The sequence below is a fragment of the Dreissena polymorpha genome, unplaced genomic scaffold, assembly GCF_020536995.1.
Source record: "Dreissena polymorpha isolate Duluth1 unplaced genomic scaffold, UMN_Dpol_1.0 chrUn007, whole genome shotgun sequence".
Classification (NCBI taxonomy): domain Eukaryota; kingdom Metazoa; phylum Mollusca; class Bivalvia; order Myida; family Dreissenidae; genus Dreissena; species Dreissena polymorpha.
In genome coordinates this window covers 906,571-933,763 of record NW_026273321.1, presented here as the reverse complement: position 1 = coordinate 933,763, position 27,193 = coordinate 906,571, and the positions used below count along the sequence as shown (strand labels likewise).

Below are 27,193 nucleotides of genomic sequence, written 5' to 3'. Positions count from 1 at the left end.
ATTCCCACAAAGCTCATATTTTTTCAAATAATGGACATCAAAGAGAGCTTCAATCCTATTGAATTGTCTCAAAATGTCCAAATCAGCAATCTCATGGTAGCTCTCTTTCTACACGAGAATGTGCACAAGATGATCAGGCTCAGCTCACAGCTACTGGTCTTGGTGAGGCAGGATCATGTACAATCAATCCAACTTGTCAGCTGCATTTCTGAATCAAACATGTAAACATGTGAACATGGATATGACAAAATGACACCTGAAATAATAGGTCATACATTATGTCCCTAAAACAGCAAATAAAGCAGTCGCAGTGGTGTAATGGATATAGTGTCCGCCTAGCGACCGGGAGGTCATGGGTTTGATCCCCACTGTTGGAGCGTACTTTAGATCTCAACCAAAAGACACCATGTACTGGTTCTAGGCCCAGAAAACGGACTCAAGAGCGTTTCAATATGCCTGAGGTTTTCTATGCAATCAAGCTAAAATAAATATGTTTAAACTTATCATTTCAAGTCTCTAAATACACATAACAATATTTTTACTGCAATTCTTTTCAACACTCAGACTGTTATGGCAATTGCCCATATATCATGAACAAAATTAAATGATTCCCTATTAAATAATAGAATTAAAGTCTTAAAAAATGTTAAAAGTCTAAAAATCTTTCTTGCATTATTTATCAGACATTCAATGATACTACAGTTCCAGTTATTTTATGGTCAAATATGAAGTTTGCCTTTGCCTAGGTATGAACATGTATAATACAGCACCATCATCAGGCATCCACTGCAGCAGCAGCATTTGACTATCATCATCAGCAGCACCACCTCCAGGCACCAACTGCAGCAGCAGGGTGTATGTCATCATCATCAGCAGCATCACCAGGCACAAACTGCAGCAGCATATGGCTGTTATCATCAGCAGCAGCATCACCAGGCAACATCTGTAGCAGCAGAATTTGGCTGTCATCATAAGAAGCACCACCACTCTCTGAGCCATATCCTATGCATAAGGCAGGTCAAAAGGATTTTTCCTGCTTAAATTGATAGCTTTATTCTAATGACAAAAAGAGTTTTGTCAAAAATGCAATTTAATAACAAGGGCTGTTTGTAAAACATGCATGCCCCCCATATGGCCTGTCAGCTGTAGTGGCAGCCATTGTGTGAATACGTTTTTTGTCACTCTGACCTTGACCTTTGACCTAGTGACCAGAAAATCATTCGGGGTCATCTGCCAGTCATGATCAATGTATCTATGAAGTTTGATGATCCTAGGCCTATGAGTATTCTTGAGACATCATCCAGAAATAATTTTACTGTGTCGAGTCACCGTGACCTTGACCTTTGACCTAGTGACCTGAAAATCAATAGGGGTCATCTGTGAGTGATGATCAATGTACCTATGAAGTTTCATGATCCTAGGCGTAAGCGTTCTTGAGTTATCATCCAGAAACTATTTTACTGTGTCTGAGTCATCGTGACCTTGATTTTTGACCTAGTGACCTGAAAGTCAATAGGGGTCATCTGTGAGTCATGATCAATGTACCTATGAAGTTTCATGATCCTAGGCGTAAGCGTTCTTTAGTTATCATCCGGAAACCATTTCTCTAAATTGAGTCACCATGACCTTGACCTTTGACCTAGTGATCTGAAAATCAATAGGGGTCATCTGCGAGTCATGATCAATGTTCCTATGAAGTTTCATCATCCTAGGCATAAGCGTTCTTGAGTTATCATCTGGAAACCATGTTACTGTTTCTGGTCACCGTGACCTTGACCTTTGACCTAGTGACCTGAAAATCAATAGGGGTCATCTGCGAGTCATGATCAATGTACCTATGAAGTTTCATGATCCTAGGCGTAAGCGTTCTTGAGTTATCATCCGGAAACCATTTTTCTAAATTGAGTCACCATGACCTTGACCTTTGACCTAGTGATCTGAAAATCAATAGGGGTCATCTGCGAGCAAAACATGAGCAAAACAAAATACCCCCTCTTCTTCGAAGGGGGGCATAAAAATGTGACTTCCAAATTGTTCGATCACAAGGTTTGACCGAAACCATTTTTGAACTCAACTCTCGTATCAAAGAAACAAATGTTCTGACCAAATTTCATGAAAATTGGGCCAAAAATGTGACTTCTAGAGTGTTAACATGTTTTCACTATATACAGATAGAGAAAAATGCCCCGCCCACTGGCGGCCATGTTTTTTCACCGATCCGAGCCATTGTCAAACTCATCCCAGATATCAATAAACCAATGTTTTGACCAACTTTCATGATGATTGGGCAAAAATTGTGACTTCTAGAGTGTTTACAAGGTTTCTCTATAGCCAAATAGGAAAAACTGCCACTATATACATAAAAAGAAAAATGCCCCGCCCACTGGCGGCCATGTTTTTTCACCGATCTGGACCATTTTCGTACTCGTCCGAGATATCAATAAAACCAATGTTTTGACCAACTTTCATGATGATTGGACAAAAATTGTGACTTCTAGAGTGTTTACAAGGTTTCTCTATAGCCAAATAGGGAAAACTGCCACTATATACATATAGAGAAAAATGCCCCGCCCACTGGCGGCCATGTTTTTTCACCGATCTGGACCATTTTCAAACCCGTCCAAGATATCAATTGAATCAATGTTTAGACCACCTTTCATGATGATTGGGCAAAAATGGTGACTTCTACAGTGTTTACAAGGTTTCTCTACAGCCAAATAAGGAAAACTGCCCCGCCCACTGGCGGCCATGTTTTTCAACAGACCGAAACCACTTTTAAACTCAATCAAGATATCATTAAGACAAACATTTTGACAAAGTTACATGAAGATTAAACATAAAATGTGACTTCTACAGTGTTTACATGGTTTTTCTTTTTTTTGACCTAGTGACCTAGTTTTTTACTTGGCACAACCCAGTTTCAAACTCGGCCGAGATTTTATTGGGGCAAAGTTTCTGACCATGTTTCATGAAGATGGGACAACAAATGTGGCCTCTAGAGTGTTTACGAGCAAATGTTAACGGACGGACGGACGTACGACGGACAAAGACCGGTCAGAAAAGCTCACCTGAGCAATAAGGTGAGCTAAAAATATTAGCGAATACTATTGTATATTTAAATGCTGAACAAAATCCAACACAATCAAAAGGAAAGTCAACAGTCAAAATGGCGAACCGTCGAATGAACCTTGATGATGTTCTCAAACAATTGTGGACAGAAAGCCATAGTGAGTACAAATTTATGGATGATATTGATGAAGATGATGTGTTAGAAGATGTTTTATTGAGTGCTAGTGTTGTTTAAGAAATTAATCTAGAACAATCTGTGCGTGACAAGGATTTTCCAAGTGACACAGAAAATGGCTGGTCGAATGTTGACACTCCATGTGCACCTTTTGTTATGGAATTTGATAGCCAGGTAGGCTTGAATGCCGAAGATATCCCCAAGGATATAACACCTTTGAGTATGTTCAATGTGTTGTTTGAAGAAAGAATGTGGCAAAATATGGTGACACAAACAAATAAATATGCACAGTCAAGAATTCAAAGTGCACACTGTCTCAAGCCAGACACAGCAGACTGACCAGGTGGGTGGATACAACTGTTGATGAAATGAAAGTGTTCATGTCACTAGTGCTTCTCATGGGAATTGTAAGGAAACCATCATTAGAAGATTATTGCTCTTCAAATGAAAACATTGAAACACCATTCTTTAACAAAACCATGTCAACAAGGGACAAAATTGTCACAAAACCAGGTTTTCATGAAAAAAAAGTCTGATAAAGAGAGACAACTGCAACTTAAAATGTGCATTGCTACTGATTGTTAATCACAATTACCCCCCTTGTTTCAAAATTAATCTGTTTTTCGACCCCGTGACCTATTTTCTGACCCGGCATGACCCATATTCGAACTTGACCTAGATATTGTCTAGATTGTCTAGATACAACTTCTGACCTTAAAGTTTCGTAAAGATCGGATGAAAACTATTTGAATTAGAGAGTGGACAACATGCTCAATGTTTAAAACGCACTTAGTAACCCCGTGACCTAGTTTTTAACCCGGCATGACCCATATTCGAACTTGACCTAGATATTGTCTAGATACAACTTCTGACCAAGTTTCGTAAAGATCGGATGAAAACTATTTGAATTAGAGAGCAGACAACATGCTAAATGTTTAAAACGCACTTAGTGACCCCGTGACCTAGTTTTTAACCCAGCATGACCCATATTCAAACTTGCCCTAGATATTGTCTAGATACAACTTCTGACCAAGTTTCGTAAAGATCGGATGAAAACTATTTGAATTAGAGAGCGGACAACATGCTCAATGTTTAAAACGCACTAAGTGACCCCGTGACCAAGTTTTTAACCCGGCATGACCCATATTCGAACATGACCTAGATATTGTCTAGATACAACTTCTGACCAAGTTTGTAGAGATCGGATGAAAACTATTTGAATTAGAGAGTGGACAAGCTTGTTCCGCCCGCCCGCCAGCCTGCCCACATTCGCCAATCTAATAACCAGTTTTTTCCTTCGGAAAACCTGGTTAAAAAACAGGTTTCTTCTTATACTGTCAAATTTCCATATTGTTGAAGATGATAGTGATGACAAATCTGACAGACTTCATAAAATCCGACCCTTCCTCCAAATGATCACAGACAATTTTCAGAAGTATGCGCCAGAGCAACATTTGAGCTTTGATGAGGGTATATGTCCATTCAAGGGAAGGGTTCAATTCAGGGTATATAATCCCCAGAAACCAAATAAATTTGAAATGAAACTGTTTGAACTGTGTGAGGCATCTTCTGGGTATTGAGTTGGTATTGACATCAACCACGGAAATACAGACTGTGCTACATATGTCGAAACAATGGAGGATGAACATTGAATGTCAGATAAAGGGACATTTTCAATAAATGTGTGTCGCAGTGTGATTTCCATTTAATAAATGAAATACTTTGTTGGAAAGATTATTATTTAACCAGTTAGTATGATTGCAAACAGGAATTATAGTGAAATGTAACACTTTCCAAATGTCTTACATAGACTACAACAAGAGCACCGCCTTGCGGGTGCAGACCGCTCATCTATTTTCTTTTTAAAGGTCATTTTCAATCACAAAGGAGGGAGGGGTGGAGTGAAGAGGGGTGTATAGTGTGGGGGTGTGGAATTTATTACATTATCTTCTGAAAATGCAAAAAAAAAACTCAAAAAAAATAAAAAAATTCGGGGGTGGGGATGGGTGGGCGGGAGTGTCGGGGGGATTCTTGGGTGCGATGGTTGGACGGTATTTCAAACATAAAATAATAAAAATAAATATTTGTGTTTTTTTAACCGTTTCAAAAAAAAAAATTGGGGGGGGTGGGGTGGGGGGGGGTATAGTGTGAGTGTGTGGTGGTAATTTGTGAGATGATCTTAAAAAAAAAAAAAAAAAAAAAAATTACGGGGGGGGGGGGGGATTCGGATGGGGGGAGGGGGGGGGGGTGGGTAGGGATTCTTGGGTGCGATGGTTGGACGGTATTTCAAGCATAAAATAATAAAAATAAATATTTGTTTTTTTTAACCGTTTAAAAAAAAAAAAATTGGGGGGTGGGTGGGGTGGGGGGGGGGGGTATAGTGTGAGGGTGTGGTGGTCATTTTTGAGATGATCTTAAAAAAAAAAAAAAAAAAAAAAATATTAGGGGGGGGGGGGGGGGGGCACGGGGAATGGTTTGGGTGGAGTCTATTGTGGTATGTCAGGTAAGAGTAGTTTTGTCAAAGTATCAATCAAATCTAATCATAAATAAAGAAGTTATGGCAATTTAAGCAAAATTTAATAATTTGACCTTGAGAGTCAAGGTCATTCAAAGGTCAAGGTAAAATTCAACTTGCCAGGTACATTAACCTCATGATAGCATGAAAGTATTTGAAGTTTGAAAGCAATAGCCTTGATACTTAAAAAGTAAACTGGATGGAAACACAAAATTTAACCATATATTCAAAGTTACTTAGTCAAAAAAGGGCCATAATTCCGTAAAAATGACAACCAGAGTTATGCAACTTGTCCTTTTACTGTACCCTTGTGATAGTTTGCGAGTGTTCCAAGTATGAAAGCAATATCTATGATACTTTAGGGGTAAAGTGGACCAAAACACAAAACCTAACCAAATTTTCAATTTTCTATGTATAAAGAGCCCATAATTCCGTCCAAATGCCAGTCAGAGTACATAACTTTGCCTGCACAGTCCCCTTATGATAGTTAGTAAGTGTTGCAAGTATGAAAGCAATAGCTTTGATACTTAAGGAATAAAATGGACCTAAACACAAAACTTAACCGAAATTTTCAATTTTCTAAGTATAAAAAGGGCACATAATTCTGTCAAAATGCACGCCAGAGTTATCTAACTTTGCCTGCCCAGTCCCCTCATGATAGTAAGTAAGTGTACCAAGTTTGAATGCAATAGCATTGATACTTTCTGAGAAAATTGGACCTAAACGCAAAACTTAACCAAAATTTTCAATTTTCTAAGTATAAAAAGGGCACATAATTCTGTCAAAATGCACGCCAGAGTTATCTAACTTTGCCTGCCTAGTCCCCTCATGATAGTAAGTAAGTGTACCAAGTTTGAATGCAATAGCATTGATACTTTCTGAGAAAAGTGGACCTAAACGCAAAACTTAACCGGACGCCGACGCCAACGCCAACGCCGACGCCAAGGTGATGACAATAGCTCATAATTTTTTTTCAAAAAATAGATGAGCTAAAAAGACATACAATTTCATAAAAAAAGACTGTCGCACAGCATAGTTCACCATTTTTACATAGAAGCTTTGGTTGACAGAAGTTTCAAATCATAACAATTAATGTATGTCCTTGAGGATTTTGTGTTGGATAATTTTAGCAATCAACATTCTCAACATTTTCCTAAAATTGACACGCTGATGTGCACTCCTCCGTTGTCACAAAAACTTCGGTCAAGAAGGTTAACTACTTTAATGAGCGTTGAAGTTTGCATTTTCCTAAGAAATAAATGAAAATATAGCGTACAAAAATGGAAAGCAATAATAAAATATATAGAAAAACACAAAAATAACCATTTACTTTAATGCAAATCGTCACACTTTAATCAGGAAGTTTAGTTTTGAAGGCGAGTACTTGAGTTTGTCAGGTACGTTAAACAATTTTTCTGCTGTAATATACGATTCTTATATCGCATAGTTGTATCTATTACTTCGTCATAAAACACCCAAATAAGTGTTTTTAGCTAACTTAAAAACAATACCATTGGTCTTTATTAACCTGTATTCAAATATAATTATATTAATTGCCGTCAAGTACGTTGTCAGGAATGTGTAACAAACCAAGTTCAAACACTTTAAAGCCTGTTAACATAAGTTCTAATGATAGAATCTTACACATGCGCATATAACGTAATTAAAACATTCAAAGGAAGCATGTGTTTATCGATGTTAACATTGCGAGCAGTTTACATCTTGAACAAGAGATGTGTTTGTCAGAAACACAATGCCCCCTATTGCGCCTCTTTGAAATAAAATTTCAATATATCATTTGGCAGGTTTAGAAATTATCTCCCTTTTAAAGCTTATTACTTCCCTTGGATTGTATTTTTTGACTTTTGACCTTGAAGGATGACCTTGACCTTTCACCACTCAAAATGTGCAGCTTCATGAGATACACATGCATGCCAAATATCAAGTTGCTATCTTCATTATTGCAAAAGTTATGGCCAATGTTAAAGTTTTCGGACGGACACACAGACTGACAGACTGACTGACTGACAGACGGACAGTTCAACTGCTATATGCCACCCTACCGGGGGCATAAAAACCACAAAATAAAAATGAATTTTTCAGTAATCACAATTTTGGTTGATTTTAGATATTTATCCAAACGTCAGTTATATCTTGAAAACAATTGGGTGCAGCCTTAAGAAACAGCAATTTATGATAAGTCTATAATCTATAAACAGATTTGCAAATTTGCTTAACTATGATGAATCTATATGATAAAATAAACATTTAAGATGTGAATGATTTACAAAGCTGCCATATAAGTGTATAAATCTAAAAAAAATATAATATCCTGTAACATTATTACATTAAAATAATGAAACCCACTGTTTTTGTCAGTCATTGGGAGTTTCCCATTCACTATCCCCCTATATGTATACCAATCATATAGAGACAACGGTGTTAAATCTGTAAGGAAAGTACAGCTTCCTGATTACCTTGAGTTCGTCTTGCAGACGTTTGATGGCATTGACATCAGTGCCAATCGGCTCTTGCATCTCGAGTTCGTCTGAGGCTCGGTTGATGCATGTCCTCATTCTACGCAGGTTGTCAGTCACCCCCTCCAGTGTGCCGTAGATGGTCTGCACCTCTTGTAGACGTTCTTCACTCTTGTCACGCAGCTTCTCCTGCTGGTTACGCAACTGGTCAAGCTGCAAAAATTATGGAATCACAGCTTATATGAGCCTTGTTCTTAGAAAACTGGGCTTAATGCATGTGCGTTAAGTGTCATCCCAGATTAGCCTGTGCAGTCCACACAGGCTAATCAGGGACAACACTTTCCGCCTAAACTTGATTTTCGGTAAGGAGGTACTTCCTTGAAACTAAAAGTACCATAAAAGTGGAATGTGTCATCCCTGATTAGCCTGTGCGGGCTGCACAGGCTAATCTGGGACGGCACTTTACACACATGCATTATGCCCAGTTTTTTCAGAACGCGACTCATATAAACATTCTTGACTTTAGTGTTTTTGTGTTATTTATCCAACCAAGCTTTTCACCAGTAAATTTACAACCATGTAGTTGATACTTATTACTAGATATATACCCGTACATTCGCGGCCATAAGTCTACCTCGGCCATAAGTCGAGGGGTATAATGTGGCTAGAAAAACTTGGTTTTTTGCCTTGACTCTGCCATAAGTCGGGGGGTAAATTTCCTCAATATCTCGGACATGATTAAGTGAAGTTTTAGTCATGGTTCTGAGGGCTTTTGTACCGGCAGTTGACATTTTTTGGGATATTAATAATAAGAAATATATTTTAAACGATACATTCAACGTTTCAATTACTAATGATCACGAAAAATATATATTTTATTGTTCAAAATCATAATAACATATCATTCATTATTTCGAACTTAATATATATTTCACAAATTAAAATTATTATCCCATTTAATGTAATAACTTTCAGCGTTTATATTATGAGCAGATGTTTTTGTATTCAAATGTTAGTGCTATTGATGTGAAAATTCTGTAAAATCTTGAACGCAGAAATTCATTATATGGTCAAAATAATTGTAACTTGCTCTCAAATAATCAACAACGCTTTTGCCATTATGCGTGAAACACGTGAATTTACCAACACTCGCATCGCTCGCTATATTCGTAAATCACGAGATACCCGAGGAAAATTTTCTGCATTCTGGAAAAACGTCTTATCTAATAATACTTAGCAGATAATCGAAAGTAATTGTGTATTTAATATGTCCTATTACACTTTTTAATAATCCAGGTGAGTGCGTAATATTATTATAATCAAACAATGAATGAAATCTTCACTCAGATAAGATCTATTTATTTACGAAACGATTATGCATTAATTGTGGGACAGTTTTGTGAATAAATCAACGAAACCACACCTTCATCCAATCAAAAAATATACCATGTGAAGTTGAACAATAGCGATTGGTTAAAGGCGTATCCAACGATCGAGTAATTTTTTTGATTGGTCAGAAGTAGTTTGTAGCAGAACCGTTGTGCATATCATTAACGGATAACTATTTTAGGCGTAACGCAATAAAGACAAATGATTGAAAGGATGCCAACACTACACTTTACACTTTGATTTTAGTCAAAGGCCGAGAAGCGATAATTGGTGGCATAAAGACACCTGCACCTGTTGACAGTTTGTATTTACACGGATTAACTTTAAATGGGTACAAGTGTCAGCAGTCGATTTTCTATTGTTCTTAGCAGACAACGGACATATGTATCGATAGACAAATTGCTATGTATAATTTTCGCCACTTTACTGTATGTCACAAATGTTTAATATTTTCGTAGTTAGTTTTACATGTTTTTATTTGGACTTATTACGAAGATTAATGAATTCAAAAACCAATGTAAACATGAGTATTTTGTTATCGGCGGACATTTAAGTAAAAGACGAGTCGGCCTTACCGTAAACAGTCATCAATCCTCCGCTTCGGAGATTTATTACTTTAAAAAAAAACGGCACAGAAATATGTTTTTTTATTTTTATTTAGTACCTCATCCATAAGTCGAGTTGACTTTTAAAGTCAATTTTAGGAGCGTTTTTAGGTCGACTTATGGCCGCAAATTTACGGTAAACATGTGTGTGCTCATAATCAATGACACCATAAAATGTCTTATTCTTATTCAATTTAGACTAAAATATCCTTTGATATGTAGTGTAACCCACCTGAGCTTTAAGACCGCCAGATGGTGTGACATAACTGTCTGCTTTCATGGAGTCATACCGAGACTCAAGGTCATCCAGCATGTTGTCAAGGTCATTGACTTTTGAAATGAACACCTGAAAATGACAATAAAAATATTAAAGACCCCACCTGCATGCAAGCTTGAAAGATGTCACTTATTAAGGATTTAAGCTCAATGGAGCTAGTATTGTCAACAAAATACACGTGCACTTAACTAATGAATACAAGAGGGCCATGATGGCCCTGAATCGCTCACCTGACTCATTAAGATTAGATGAAAACTATGACCTCTATTGTCTACACAATGTTTTTCTATGATTTGACCTAGTGACCTAGTTCCTGACTCTAGATGACCCAAATACAATTCCAATCCAGATTTCATCAAGATAAACATTCTTACCACAGTTCATAAATATTGGATGAAAACTTTGACCTCTATTGTCAACACAAGGTTTTTCTATTTATTTGACCTAGATTTTTACCCCAGATGACCCAAATACAATCCCACCCAGATTTCATCAAGAATTCTGACCAAATTTCATAAAGGTTGGATGAAAACTGTGATCTCTAATGTCTACACAAGGTTTTTCTATTATTTGACCTAGTGACCTAGTTTTTGACCCCAGATGACCCAAATAAAATCCCAACCCAGATTTCATCAAGATAAACATTCTGACCAAATTTCATAAAGATTGGATGAAAACTGTGACCTCTATTGTCTACAGAAGGTTGTTCTATTATTTGACCTAGTGACCTTGTTTTTGACCCCAGATGACCCCAATACAATCCCAAACCGGATTTCATCAAGATAAACATTTTGACCAAATTTCGTCAAGATTGGATGCAAACTGTGACCTCTACTGTATACACAAACAAATTGTTGACGGACGGACGCACGGACACACGCAGGCACGCACAACGGACGCCGGACATCACACGATCACATAAGCTCACCGTGTCACTTCATGACAGGTGACCTAAAAATATGTGTCGGAGATAAACATGAACAGTTGTGGTTAAAATCCCATAGAAACAAGGGCTGTTTGTAAAACATGCATGCCCCCCTATATGGGCTATAAGTTGTAGTAGCAGCCATTGTGTGAATACATTTTTTGTCACTGTGAATGGTGGTGGTGGTGGTGGTGGTGGTGGTGGTGTAGTAGTAGTAGTAGTAGTAGTAGTAGTAGTAGTAGTAGTAGTATAGTAGTCGTAGTTGTCGTAGTCGTTATCGTCGTCGTCGTCGTAGTCGTCGTCGTCGTAGTCGAGTCGCCGTAGTCGTTCTCGTCGTTCAGTCGTCGTCGCGTCGTCTGTCGTCGTCGTTCGTAGTCGTGGTCGTCGTCGTCGTAGTCTCAGTCAGTCGTGGTCCCCGTCGTCGTAGTAGTGGCCGTAGTAGTCGAAGTAGTAATAGTCGCCGTGGTGGTGGTGTGGTGGTGGTGGTGGTGGTGGTAGTGTACTCGTAGTAGTACTAGTAGTAGTAGTAGTAGTCGAGTAGTAGTCTTAGTAGTGTCGTAGTCTGTCGTCGTGGTCGTAGTCGTCGCCGTCGTCGTCGTCGTGTCGTCTTCGTATAGTAGTCTGTCGTAGTAGTAGTAGTAGCAGTACGTAGCAGTAGCAGCAGCTTACAAAGACCAATACTTAAGAATGATCAAATGGGAAAAGGTAACATAGCACCGGCAGTAAATATGGGGCTCATTTACAGGTCAGATTTGGAATCTCTGCTGTAAAATGAGATTTTGAATGAATTAAAGGGAGGCAAATCTGTAATTAAAAGAACATGCATAAACCGTAGTTGTTTCCCTTGTTTGAACCATGCTAAATCCTTACAAGTTTGGAAAGAATTGGATGAAAAATTTGGACTTTATTGCATAAACACCATTTTCTCCATTCAAGGGGAGGTAATTCTGTACTTCATGGACCAATAATGCTCATTTTTTGTAGGGTTCGTGTCCTCATTGATATAAAGACACTGTGCAAATTTGGAAAGGATCAGACAAAAAATGTGGAAGATTTTTGAAAGTTTTCACAAAATAGGCAAAAACGAATAAACATGCAAAGTTCAACGAGCTCCTGCGGCCATGTTTTTTGACGAATCGAATTTCTTTGAACAACTTTTTCAGGGGAGCCCTCAAAGGTCATCCCTGTAAAAAATTTTGAAAATGTGATAAGCGGTTTCTGACAAGAAGATTTTTTAAGGTTTTTACCAAATATGGTCATGGCGGCCATCTTGGTTATGTGATCAAATTTTTTTTAACAATTCTTTTGTCCCATGACCTAGGGATGCTCCACATGAAATTAAGTTGAAATTGGCTCAATGGTTTAGTAGAAGAAGATGTTTACAAATTTTTTACAGACGGACGGACGGACGCCGGACGCTGAGTGATCACAATAGCTCACCTCGAGCTATCGCTCAGGTGAGCTAAAAAAACAACACTTTTATTTAATCATCATTCTCATATAATTTTCGGTTTATTCATTATTACTTTCACTACATTTCATTACTTAAATGACCAGTGTTATTGTTTTATTAGATATATTATCATTCTTCATTCTTATGCAGATAATCTGTAATGCATGACAAGAACAATAATGGCTGCCGCCTCTCAGTTCTACAAGTTTATAGTTACAACCCTCTGTACACTTACCTCAGTCTCCCGTTTCTGCCTCTGTAGAATGGTTTCCTCACGCGCTATTGGACCAAAGTTCTTTAGACTGGTATCCAGGTCAGAGACATCACTGTTGGCCCTCTGTATGGCATTCTGTTACAACATGGACACACATTTGTACTCAAGATTCTCATCCATCAGCACAGATCTAACGTTCAATACAATATTGTGGCCTGTCTTTGAGTAGACATATTAGTTGCAATGAAACATTTCAGACAAATATGGTCAGACCAAAGAAAATTTAAATGTTATAATGAACAGCAGACATGGAGCTTTGATCTCTTATCAATCATGTTATATGTATTCTTTTCTTCTTTTGAACTCACATACTGATTGGTATATTGACTATAAAAATGGAAGAAACAAGAGCTTTACCCTAATACTTCTTTGTGAGCTATGTTCAAGGGCAGATCACTAAGGAATGTTTGCATCTAAAGGGATGACATATGAGCTTCTTCAACCGACAAACAGACCGACCAACTGAAATATCCTTTCCCTGTGCAGGTTTAACAAAATTATTATAAAAGTTAAAGTGGTACAATCTAACCTGAAACTGATCCACAATCTGTGTTCCCGCCTCCATGTCGTGAAGGAGCTCTGCGATCTGGTGCTGCAGAGAGGTCTAGCATTGCTTAGCAGCCTCTACCTTCCCAGCAGGCACTGTGCCATCTGCATCCTCCATGTTGACCAAGAGTCCATCCAGGTAGTCCAGCTGAGAGTCCAGGGCAGAGGCCTCAGCCTTCATGGCCTGCAATTTTATATGATATATATTATATACTTATTAATCTCATATTATGATGAAATACTTTATTTTTTATTTTTGTTTCATTTAATTCACATTAAATTTTCAATGGCATACTTCATATTCACCAGCTATAACATATTCTAACAAGAGATGTGTTTGTCAGAAACACAATGCCCCCTAATGCCCCGCTTTGAAGCCATATATTTGACCTTTGACCTTGAAGGATGACCTTTCATCACTCAAAATGTGCAGCTCCATGAGATACAAATGCATGGCAAATATCAAGTTGCTTTCTTCAATATTGCAAAAGTTATGTGCAATGTTAAAGTTTCCGGACGGGCGCACGGACTGACGGAGAGTCCAACTGCTATATGCCACCCTACCGGGGGCATAAAAATATGGTTTATTGACTTTGGTAGAATGCCATATGTTGCCAATGTAGCTCCAGACCAGCTTGAGCCGTCACACAGAATGGTAAGGAGCTATGCTTTTCATTATGAAATCAGGCAATTAGAAGTATGAGATAAAATGAGATAAGACTCACAATCATCAACACAAGCAATGGTGTCTTGTTCTGTGAAAGCTGGTCATAATGCATGTGCGTAAAGTGTCGTCCCAGATTAGCCTGTGCAGTCCGCACAGGCTAATCAGGGACGACACTTTCCGCCTAAACTTGATTTTCGGCAAGGAGGGACTTCCTTGAAACTAAAAATACCATAAAAGCGGAAAGTGTCGTCGACACTGGGACGACACTTTACGCACATGCATTAAGCCCAATTTTCTCAGAACAAGACACAATGAGTCTCACTCTAGAAAAACCGGGCTCAATTCATCAGGGACAACCCCTTTTCCGTATACTTTCGCTTGTAAGACGCATTTTTAAGACTCAAATTTATAAGTTACAGTGGGGGTCGTGTCTTATAAGCGAGATACTGGTGAAAATAAACGAATTTTTTTCAAAATATCCAGTTTACTGGGGATACGCTAGCCAAGTTGGACACTTGTCATTTGTTTTGAATCATCGCGACAGCCATTTGCATTTTCTCTAAACTCCTTATTGGCCCGTACCATGTATCGGAAGGCTATGTTCAGTTACCGATTTATTTGTAATAAAATGTATCGTTATTGATTTTGTTGTCTATTATTTTTTATATGAATTTTGTTATTTTTGGGGCGTAAGACGTTATATTGTCCGTGATTATGCTTGAAAAGTTTGTATCACATAATTGTCTGCGCGCGACGTCATTAAATGTCATATAAATTGGCCATTATAGTATATGTGTGTAAGCGGCGACACGATGCCAAATTAACATGCTGAAAACAACAGCAAAATCAATTCTCAGTTTGAAACTGTCAATTGTTAAATAAATACGCTGCGGATTACAAGTGCTACTTGAGAAGTTTGTATCACCTGATCATCTTTGTTCGATGTTATTGTCAATTAAGACATAATTGGCAATTAGGGTATCCTCTGAAGTAAGTTACCAGTTTGCAACTGTCAATTGTTAAATAAACATGTTTATTCAGACGACCCCCTAATGCCGACGACACCTTATTTATATGGGCCAACGACAGCGGTAGCAAAGAGCGACCGCATGCAATTATCCGCATATGGCTTTCTTCTTGACACGTGATTTCGATCTGTGCTTCGGAGTCTATCACTCTATCACGCGATTGGCTAATTTTATGAAAGTAGGCATTACTTATTGTTGATAGACAATGGGCGTAAAATTTGCATAATCAAGGTTATAAAACGAAACGCAAAAACACATTCTAATCGTGCAACCGAGCGTGAATTCGGAATAACCGAGAAAATGGTTAGAGACTGGAAGTCAAAGGAAAATAAGTTGTTGAACGTTGAGTCTCTATCTGATAAGAAAATGCGGACTGTGTTATCGCCATACGATGCTATTGAAAATAAATTAAAACCCACTAATTATTATTATTTACTTCGTTGTTTTATTATTTTATTTTTCAGACTTGCGTGAATTACTAATTGTATGCAGCGCAAGTTTGAAAAATTCTCAATGTGTTACTAATTGATGATTTTCTTCAACATTCTGCCGTTTTTCGGCCCATGAAAACGGCAAAATTTGACCGCGTCTTACACGCGGGTCAGTCTTAAATCCACCCATTATAAAGTCCAAAGTCAGGGTGCATCTTATAAGCGAGGGCGTCTTACAATCGAAAGTATACGGTAATTTAAATGGTATTTTTTACTTGGAGAAAGTCTTTTTTCAGCCAAAATCCAGAAAGTTTTGTCTCTGAGTAGCCTTCATGCATTAAGCCCTGTTTTTCCAAAGTGAGGCTCAAACACGGTACCTTGATCTTGTCCTTGTTGAGGGGGTCCTTGGCCGAGGATCCCAGCTTGTTGTGAGTCCAGCCTCTTCTCAAGGTCCTGTAGGGACTGCTGCAGGCTCACACTGCAGTCCTCAAACTCTGTCAGCCTGCTACTCAGCTCCTCCAGGCATTGCACACGCTCACTCAGACCTGGAAACAGGGTCCAGGTACATCTAGAATACTTATTCAGAGTGTAGAGACCATTGGACTGTTGAGGTAGGGACACTCACACAGTTGTAACTTTTACAATCAACAATATATGGCACCGTTATGACTGAGACAGGAATTTTCAGACATACATCCGTAAACTTGCAAAGACTTACAGTGTGATATCTGCTGCCTTCTTTGAAGTTTTAAGGATTGGTAAACAAATACAAAATTAACATTAGTTTAAGGTAAGAAAATGTACAATAAAGAAACAACTTACTTGTAGTTAAAATACATGTCAAATCCAAAAGAACAACAACACTTTTTTGTATATTTCCCCAATTATTATAAACAAGAGGGCCATGATGGCCCTGAATCGCTCACCTGACTAACCAAATACAATCCCAACCCAGATTTCATCAAGATAAACATTCTGACAGAATTTCATAAAGATTAGATGAAAACTGTGACCTCTATTGTCTACACAAACAAATTGTTGACGGTTTTTCTATTATCTGACCTAGTGACCTAGTTTTTGACCTCAGATGACCCAAATACAATCCCAGCCCAGATTTCATCAAGATAAACATTCTGGCCAAATTTCATAAAGATTGGATGAAAACTGCGACCTCTATTGTCTACACAAGGTTTTTCTATTATTTGACCTAGTTTTTGACCTAGTGACCTAGTTTTTGACCCCAGATGACCCAAATACAATCCCAACCCAGATTTTATCAAGATAAATATTCTGACCAAATTTCATAAAGATTGGATGAAAACTGTGACCTCTACTGTCTACACAAGGTTTTTCTATTATTTGACCTAGTTTTTGACCTAGTGACCTAGTTTTTGACCCCAGATGACCCAAAAACAATCCCAACCCAGATTTCATCAAAATAAACATTCTGACCAAATTTCATAAAGATTGGATGAAAACTGCGACCTCTATTGTCTACACAAGGTTTTTCTATTATTTGACCTATTATGTGACTTAGTTTTTGACCTAGTGACCTAGTTTTTGACCCCAGATGACCCAGATACAATCCCAACCCAGATTTTATCAAGATAAACATTCTGACCAAATTTCATAAAGATTGGATGAAAACTGTGACCTCTACTGTCTACACAAACAAATTGTTGACGGACGTTGACGGACGCACGCACGCACGCACACTCGCACACACACACAGACGCCGGACATCACACGGTCACATAAGCTCACCATGTCACTTCGTGACAGGTGAGCTAAAAAACAACCTTTCTAAGATGTAAAATACACACACGTGTTCTATGCCCAACCTACCTTCATTAAGATTCTCCCATTTCTGGTTCATGTCCTCCAGACGGACCCTGATAGGCCCCTTATCACTGTCAACAGTCTCCATAAGGGACTGCCGCTCCTGGTTCAGCAGCTAGTGATCGTACACCAGCCTGCGCATGTCCCCTTCAAGCGCCTTTGCATCTTTCAGTTTGCGAGCGATTGAAGTCTGTTCAGCATCATCAGGAGTCAAGCCGTCAAGTTTTCATTTGTTGAGTTGTAACCATAGCAACATCTTGTCCAACTGCGCCTGGAAGTTCTGAGTGTGCTTAGTGCTTGCCTCAAGTTGTTCGTCCCTTTGGTTAGCAGCTTTTTTAAGTGCCTCCCATTTTGCCTCTATGGTTTTAGATGTTTCAAGGAGGGCTTTGATTTCGGGAGAAGAGGTGTCTCCGAATTGTCTGACTTCTTCCTGTAAGGCTTTGATTTCTGGAGTTAAGTTGTTCAGATTTTGTAGCATGTCCTGAAAAAATTTCAATATTTCTGATGATAGAGTGTTAAGGATGCATACATTTTTCTAAAGAAAATATTCTGTGTATAGTTTAAATAATTGTCTTAGATAAAAATAAGTTTTATTCAAATATTGTTAACATTAAAGACTAACTTCCCTCAAAGTTAAAAAGCAGAAACATTTAATATTTTAATTTGCTGATAGTAACGAATGAAAAACAAGAGCTGTCACCATAGGATGACTTATGCCCCCTATAAACGCTTGATAGAAGTTATGAGCTTTTTTCGAAACCTAAACGCTGATTTCGAAACCTAAATACGGACCCTAAGTTCAAGTCAAGGTCACAGGGGTCAAAATTTTTGCGCGTATGGAAAGGCCTTGTCCATATACACATGCATACCAAATATGAAGGTTAAATCTCAAGAGACATATATATAGAAGTAATGAGCATTTTTCGAAACCTAAACGCAGATTTCGAAACCTAAATGCGGACCCTAAGTTCAACGTCAAGGTCACAGGGGTAAAAAAAAATAAGTGTATGGAAAGGCCTTGTCCATATACACATGCATACCAAATATGAAGGTTATATCTCAAGGGACATAGAAGTTATGAGCATTTTTCGAAACCTAAACGCAGATTTTGAAACCTAAACGCAGACCCTAAGTTCAAGGTCAAGGTCACAGGGGTAAAAAATTGTGTGGGTAAGGAAAGGCCTTGTCCATATACACATGCATACCAAATATGAAGGTTATATCTCAAGGGACATAGAAGTTATGAGCATTTTTCGAAACCTAAACACAGATTTCGAAACCTAAACGCGGACCCCAAGTTTAACGTCAAGGTCACAGGGGTAAAAATGTTTGTGCGTATGGAAAGGCCTTGTCCATATACACATGCATACCAAATATGAAGGTTATATCTCAAGGGACATAGAAGTTATGAGCATTTTTCGAAACCTAAAAGCAGATTTTGAAACCTAAACGCGGACCCTATTTCAAGGTCAAGGTCACAGGGGTAAAAAATTTTGTGCGTATTGAAAGGCCTTGTCCATATACACATGCATACCAACCAAATATGAAGGTTATATCTCAAAGGACATAGAAGTTATAAGCATTTTTCGAAACCTAAACGCAGATTAAGATGGAAAGGCCTTGTCCATATACACATGCATACCAAATATGAAGGTTATATCTCAAGGGACATAGAAGTTATGAGCATTTTTCGAAACCTAAACGCAGATTTCGAAACCTAAACGCGGACCCTTAGTTCAAGGTCAAGGTCACAGGGGTTACAAATTGTGTGCGTATTGAAAGGCCTTGTCCATATACACATGCATACCAAATATGAAGGTTATATCTCAAGGGACATAGAAGTTATGAGCATTTTTCGAAACCTAAATGCAGATTTTGAAACCTAAACGCAGACCCTAAGTTCAAGGTCAAGGTCACAGGGGTTAAACATTTTGTCCGTATGGAAAGGCCTTGTCCATATACACATGCATACCAAATATGAAGGTTATATCTCAAGGGACATAGAAGTTATGAGCATTTTTCGAAACCTAAACGCAGATTTTGAAACCTAAACGCGGACCCTAAGTTCAAGGTCAAGGTCACAGGGCTAAAAAAATGTTTGCGTAAGGAAAGGCCTTGTCCATATACACATGCATACCAAATATGAAGGTTATATCTCAAGGTACATAGAAGTTATGAGCATTTTTGGAAACCTAAATGCAAAGTGTGACGGAAAGACGGACAGACAGACAGACGGACGGACGGACAGTCCGATCACTTTATGCCCCCTTTTCTTTGAAAGGGGGCATAAAAACATCCAACCTCGAATAACAACACATAAACTAAACACAACTACACAGTATTATTATGAAAACATTAATAATCAAAGGGGAGTAACTACTGTATTCTTAAATGCAATATTTAGAAGAGTTGTCTCACATGTTACATGACCTTAATTCATGATTGTTTGCAAGCCTTTTTACTATATAAATATAAGGAAAACTGCCACGTCCCCCTGGCAACCATGTTTTTCAACAGACCAGAACCATTTTCAAACTTAACTCACGTATCTAGGAAACAAAAGTTCTGACAAAATTTCATGAAAATTGGGCCAAAAATGTGACTTCTAGAGTGTTAACATGTTTTCACTATATACATATAGAGAAAAATGCCCCGCCCACTGGCGGCCATGCTTTTTCACCGATCTGGACCATTTTCGAACTCGTCCGAGAAATCAATAAAACCAATGTATTGACCAACTTTCATGATGATTGGGCAAAAATTGTGACTTCCAGAGTGTTTACAAGGTTTCTCTATAGCCAAATAAGGAAAACTGCCCCGCCCACTGGCGGCAATGTTTTTCAACGGACCGGAACCACTTTTGAATTCAACCAACATATCATTAAGACAAACATTTTGACAAAGTTACATGAAGATTGGACATGAAACGTGACTTCTACAGTGTTTACAAGTTTTTTCTTTTTTTTTGACCTAGTGACCTAGTTTTTGACCCGGCACGACCCAGTTTCGAACTCGACCGAGATTTCATTGGGACGAAGCTTCTGACCAAGTTTCATGAAGATCGGACAATAAATGTGGCCTCTAGAGTGTTTACGAACAAATGTTAACGGACGGACGGACGGACATACGACGGACAAAGACCGGTTAAAAAGCTCACCTGAGCAATCAGGTGAGCTAAAAAAAATACGCTAGAGCGTACTCAAGTGTATTTTTCATGTTTTCCTAAGTAAATTAAAACGCTTTAAATAAGCTTGAAGTGTACATTTTGGAGTACAAAAAAAACAGTAAGCATATTAGTACACTTAACCAAAACAAGGGACAAAATTGTCACAAAACCAGGTTTTCATTGTGAAAAAAAAATCTGATAAAGGGAGAAAACTCAAACTGAACTTTTGAAATGACCAAAAAAAATTAACCCCCTTTGTAAGTTTTTTTTTTTTTTTAATCTATTTTTAGTCGTGGCGACCTTGACATTGGAGATATTGACGTGATTCTTTCGTGGGACACACCGTCCCATGATGGTGAACAAATGTGCCAAATGATTTTAAAATCTCACAATGAATGACATAGTTATGGCCAGGACAAGCTCATTTATGGCCATTTTTGACCTTTGAACTCAAAGTGTGACCTTGACCTTGGAGATATCGACGTAATTATTTCGCGCGACACACCGTCCAATGATGGTGAACAAATGTGCCAAATGATTTTAAAATCTGACGATGAACGACATAGTTATGGCTCGGACAAGCTCATTTATGGCCATTTTTGACCTTTGAACTCAAAGTGTGACCTTGACCTTGGAGATATCGACGTAATTATTTCGCGCGACACACCGTCCAATGATGGTGAACAAATGTGCCAAATGATTTGAAAATTTGACAATGAACGACATAGTTATGGCCCGGACAAGCTTATTCCGCCAGCCCGCCAGCCAGCCAGCCAGCCCGCCCGCATTCGCCAATCTAATAACCAGTTTTTTCCTTCGGAAAACCTGGTTAAAAATGTACTTAAGCGTATTAGTTCCACTGGAAAAAACACTTAAATACACTTTAAAATACACATCAAAGTGCATTTATACTCTCAAAAAGTGTATTATTTGAACAGAAAAATGCGCATGTTTATTTAAATGTGCTTTAAAAGCGCATGTTATTGGCACCGTATTTTTTAAGCAAAAAATACGGTGCCAATAACATGCGCTTTAATGCGCATTAAAAGCACATTTAATGCGCATTTAGTGCACTTTTTCGAGAAGGTATAATATAATCCTTTTAATGATCTGCATGATTTAAAGGGGCCTTTTCACAGATTTTGGCATTTTTTAACGTATTCATTAAATGCTTTATATTGATAAATGTAAACATTGGATCGTAAAAGCTCCAGTAAAAAATCAAGAATAAAATTTAAAAAAGGAAAAGAACATTGCCCGGAGCAGGTTTCGAACCAGTGACCCCTGGAGTCCTGCCAGAGTCCTGAAGTAAAAACGCTTTAACCTACTGAGCTATTCCGCCGAGTACACATACTTAACGTATTTTATACCTTATATAAGCTATCTTCGTAGTTTCACAAAATTTAACGACAAAAACAGAACTCTTCAAATTATTCAATCGTTTCGCGTTGCAACGCTTTATAATTTTTAGGTTTTAAAATCGTCAAAAGATGCATATAATGGCTATATTAGAGCATGGTAAATGTTCAGTATTACTGTTTCCTCACAAATATCATAACCAAAACGAAAATTTGCGAATTTGAAACAACTTTTTTTCAATTTTGTCAATTTACCAAAGCGTGAAAAGATCCCTTTAACAAACACACCTTTTTAAAACTATTAATAATTTTGTTAAGTTATTTTAGAAAAATGATGACAAAAATTCAAATGATTATCAAAAAATGAAATAACAGTCGGGAATCTGTTTAGCACACATTACCACATTTAATAAGAAATAATAATTAAATATGTGCGAGTTTATTTCAATGTATTGATGTATTAAAATGAATATAATGTACCTGACATTGGAATATCTGTGTGTCAATGACTATGCCAGTATTATGAAATTCGGATATTTCTAGGTGACCCCGTTGTTATTTTATGTACGGTTTGGTGTTCAAGTTGATTTTAATAAAGTTAATTCAGTTCAATTGCTTTGTTTTAATTTTCCAACATTTTCTATGTGTAAATGTCCCTTTAACTGGGATTCAATGGAAACTGAAGATGGTCATGCCACTTCCCACTATATTGACATAACGCAAACGTCCAAAATGATGGCACGCACAGGGTAAACTGACCAAAGGGCACCATGTTTACATGGACAATTATTATACAACTCCAGAATTATATGATGTGCTGTCATCATATGATACTTATGCATGTGGAACAGTGCGCATCAACAGAAAGGAATTAAAAAACTCAAGGCTTTCAGCTCAGTGAAGCTATTAAAAGCAGGATGAAACAATCTTCGAACAACGAGAAAATCTCCTCGCATTGAAGTACCATGACAAACGAGATGTTCACATGTTGTCAACAACACATGAGGCCAAGTCAGTGGTGACATATAAAGTGAAACGCAAGACAAATGAGCCCATCATGAAGCCATCTGCAATTGTGGACTACATAAAAAACAAGAGATGTGTTTGACAGAAACACAATGCCCCCCTTTTGTGCCGCTTTGAAATACAATTTCAATATATCATTTGGCAGGTTTATACATTATCTCCCTTTAAAAGCTTATTACTTCCCTTGGATTGTACTTTTTAACTTTTGACCTTGAAGGATGACCTTGACCTTTCACCACTCAAAATGTGCAGCTTCATGAGATACACATGCATGCCAAATATCAAGTTGCTATCTTCAATATTGCAAAAGTTATGGCCAATGTTAAAGTTTTCGGACAGACACACAGACAGACAGACAAACAAACTGACATTTCAACTGCTATATGCCACCCTACCTAGAGCGTAACAAGAGTTGTCAGAGGACAGATCGCTCGACTATTCGAGTACTTGACAGTATAATGTAAGCCATCATGGGGAAATTGTTCATATTGATATTAGACGATCTTTCAAAAATAAAAAAAGGAAAAAAAAAAATTATTTTTTTTTTGGGGGGGGGGGGGGGTTGAGAGGGGGTATAATGTGGGGTGTGGTCATTTATTAGACGATCTTTCAAAAATAAAAAAATGAAAAAAAAAAATATTTTTTTTTTGGGGGGGGGGGTAGGTGGGGGTAGGGGGGGGTGAGAGTGGGGTATAATGTGGGGTGTGGTAATTTATTAGATGTTTAAAAAAAAAATATTTGGGGGGGGCTATGGGGGGGGGTGGGGGGGGTGAGAGGGGGGTATAATGTGGGGTGTGGTTATTTATAAGATGATGTTTAAAAAAAAAAAAAAATTGGGGGGGGGGAGGTTGGGGGGGGGAAGGATTCTGGGTAGGGGCGTGGGGTATTGTTTGGGTGGAATCTATTGTGGTATTCAGGTAAGTGTTGTTTTGTCAAAGTAATAATAAAATGTGATCATAAATAAAGAAGTTATGGCAATTTAAGCAAAATGTTCAATTATCTAAGTGTAAAAGGGGCCATAATTATGTCAAAATGCTTGATACAGTGGTCCGCTCTTGTTTATAGGTTGGGGTCATGTTGGTAAACAAGTATGCAACATATAAAAGCAATATGTCAAAGGATATAGGAAATATTTGGGGTAGTACGCGAACTTTAAAATAGATTTATCAATAATATGCATATTCTAAGTATAAAAGGGGCAATAATTATGACAAATGCTTGAAAGAGTTGTCTGCTCTTGTTTATAGGTTGGGGTGACGTTGGTAAACAAGTATGCAAAATATGAAAGCAATATGTCAAGGGACAATGAAAATAAATGGGGTAGTACGAAAACTTAAACATTTGCACGCTAACGCTAACAGAAACGGCACGGAAACGCCGACGCCGGGGTGAGTAGGATAGCTCCACTATATATATTTCATAAATAATAGTTGAGCTAAAAATGGGAGGAGTTGATCTTTCAGATCAAATTGTTCAATATTATGATGTGCTCCGCAAATGTGTCAAGTGGTGGAAAAAATTGTACTCTAACCTCTTCAATATGCTTGTGGTCAACGCTTACATACTGCACATGAAGTACAGCCAGCAGCAAAAGAAGCGTTCCAACATGGACTTCCGAAAAATACATTGGTAACAGAACTCATCGAGTCTGCCCCAAATGCTCTGAAACCGCAACAGAAGGGACAGAAGTCTGAATACTTGACCCAACTGACCGAACGTCATTTCATCGGACACTGCAAGCCCAAGCCAGGTGCGAAGAAACAGAAGGTTACCAGAGACTGCATTGTTTGCAATGGAAGTTCAAAATATAGGGAAGGGTTCAAGAGAAAACAAACGGCATATGAATGATTTCAGTGTGAGAAGCCAATGTGTAATCCGGAGTGTTTAATGTGCTACCATACACCCAAATACTACAAGCCTGAAGGCAATCAAGAGAGTGACAGGCTGACAGCAAATAAATTTATAACAAGAGCACCACATAATGGGTGCCAACACTCGGCTGCGGGTGAATTTTTGAATAAATAAAAGCTTGTCAGAATTTATATTTTTAAGGTCTGTGACCTTGACCTTTGACCTAGTGACCCAAAACTGGGTGTGGCGTGTAAAACTCATCAAGGTGCATTTACATATGAAGTTTCTAAGTTGTAGGTGGAAGTTCTTGGATTTTATAGCAAAATGTCTTAGTTTTAGCATGATGCTGGCGGACGGTGAGCTGGCTATGACAATTCCTTGGGTTTTCTCCGAAAAAACGCCAAGCTAATAATATGTACATACTTTAAACTATAAAATCAAATACTTTAAACTATAAAATCAAATAATCAAAATCAGTGATATCATTGTGCACAATTTTGTAGAGAATTTTTAAAACACACTGGACATCCATGTTAAAAATTCTCTACTACTGTTTAATTTTAGCTTAGACTCTTCTTGACACTTGATCTTATTCAGTGTGTTTTTCTAAAACAAAGAATACATTTGCAGAACATAATTATTTTCAAAATTTAACATATTGATATATTGTTGTTTATGATAAAATATAATTTTTGTACATTTTAACTACTATACTGGTCAGCATTATACAAATTATGCCTTGTTCTTTGAATCATGTTAATCTTTAATGATATATTATGTAACCATAATTTTGTACTTTGTAAGTAATAATTATACCACAGAGTAGCTTATTTATTTATCTGCAACTTTGCTTCTTGGAGTTATTAGATAAAATCTAAGTTTAATGCACAAAACATGTTAAATGAATGCCACTGATACTATCATGTTTACAGATGCCATATGGTAATAGTTTAGTAGCAGTGGAAAAGCTGATAAGCCATTAGGTTTATGGCAAGATAAGGGTTAAAAACAATGTTTGTCGATACCAATACATTTAGGCTAAAAAATATAATGATTTTCATTCCTTGTTAGTCTCACACTCACAGTTTCAGGTACATTCATGTGTAGAGCAAATAAGGTTATGATGTGGGTCGCCAGCGTAACGCTGAAATTTGGCTACTAATTTTTTTCCTTAGCGCCAACCTTGATTTTCCTTAGCGCCAACCTTGAGTATGTAACCAAATTTGGTGTAGAATGAAAACAGCTAAACAAATTACCGGTACTGATTTTTTGCACATTTATAAAACTCTGATTTTTAACATTGGGGATTGTGTATCAAATATTGAGTCCAGTGCATTGTTGTAAGATGTTGATTATAGCAAAGTTTCAATGTGAGTCGAATCTACTGACGCAAACCTGCATCATTCAGACGCAGGTTATCCTACCGGCTCAAGAGTCCTGATTTAGACAGTTCATACTTTCAAACACAGCTTAAGTTAAAAGAATGTTTGGTTTAATAAACTAATTGTTAAGTGTTAATAGAAACAGGATTTTGCAGAATTGAGAAATGTAAACATTTGTTCTAAAAAAGTCTAGTGAAAAAAAAGAATAAAATTAAAGAAAAAAAGTAACCCTCAATTGGGCTAGACCACTGACCCCTGGAGTTCAAGTCTATCGCTGACCACTAGGCCATCCGTAATCATACTATGATGGGGTTTTTTATACTTAATATAAGCAATCCTGGAAGTGTCACAAAATATTATAGTTTTTTCATTCGTAAAAAGATGCATATAATGAATATTTTAGAGCATGGTAAATGTTCAGTATTACTGTTTCCTCACAAATATCCTAACTAAAACGAACATTTGCGAATCTGAAAAAAGTTTTTTCATTTTTTCAATTTTCCATAACGTGAAAAGATCCCTTTAATATGCAACTTTTTAATTGTACATTTTTATAAAGTTTTTAGCATAATAAATAAAACTACACATTTTGGATGAAAACGCCGGTGTGATTACAATCCATCAAGTAATGCCGATATGCTTACCTTACTGTTACAAGAACAATGTTTACAAAGATCTTTGATTGCCATGTTTTTTTTTCTTTCCCGCGTTTTACCATCTCGAGCAGGACGGGCCTTAGA

At 37.6% G+C, this 27,193-nt stretch overlaps 1 protein-coding gene across 1 annotated transcript; it reads right to left on the bottom strand.

Annotated features, from left to right (window-relative positions):
- Positions 1-27,193, bottom strand: LOC127863407 (uncharacterized). The gene is made up of 9 exons (XM_052402929.1): positions 27,098-27,193; positions 17,677-18,151; positions 16,209-16,376; positions 13,689-13,889; positions 13,121-13,234; positions 10,463-10,576; positions 8,237-8,449; positions 771-943; positions 1-208 (listed from the first exon to the last, which is right to left on the bottom strand). Exons 4-8 carry the CDS (start codon positions 13,722-13,724, stop codon positions 815-817), a joined length of 606 nt encoding a protein of 201 aa, XP_052258889.1. The 5' UTR covers positions 13,725-13,889; positions 16,209-16,376; positions 17,677-18,151; positions 27,098-27,193; the 3' UTR covers positions 1-208; positions 771-814.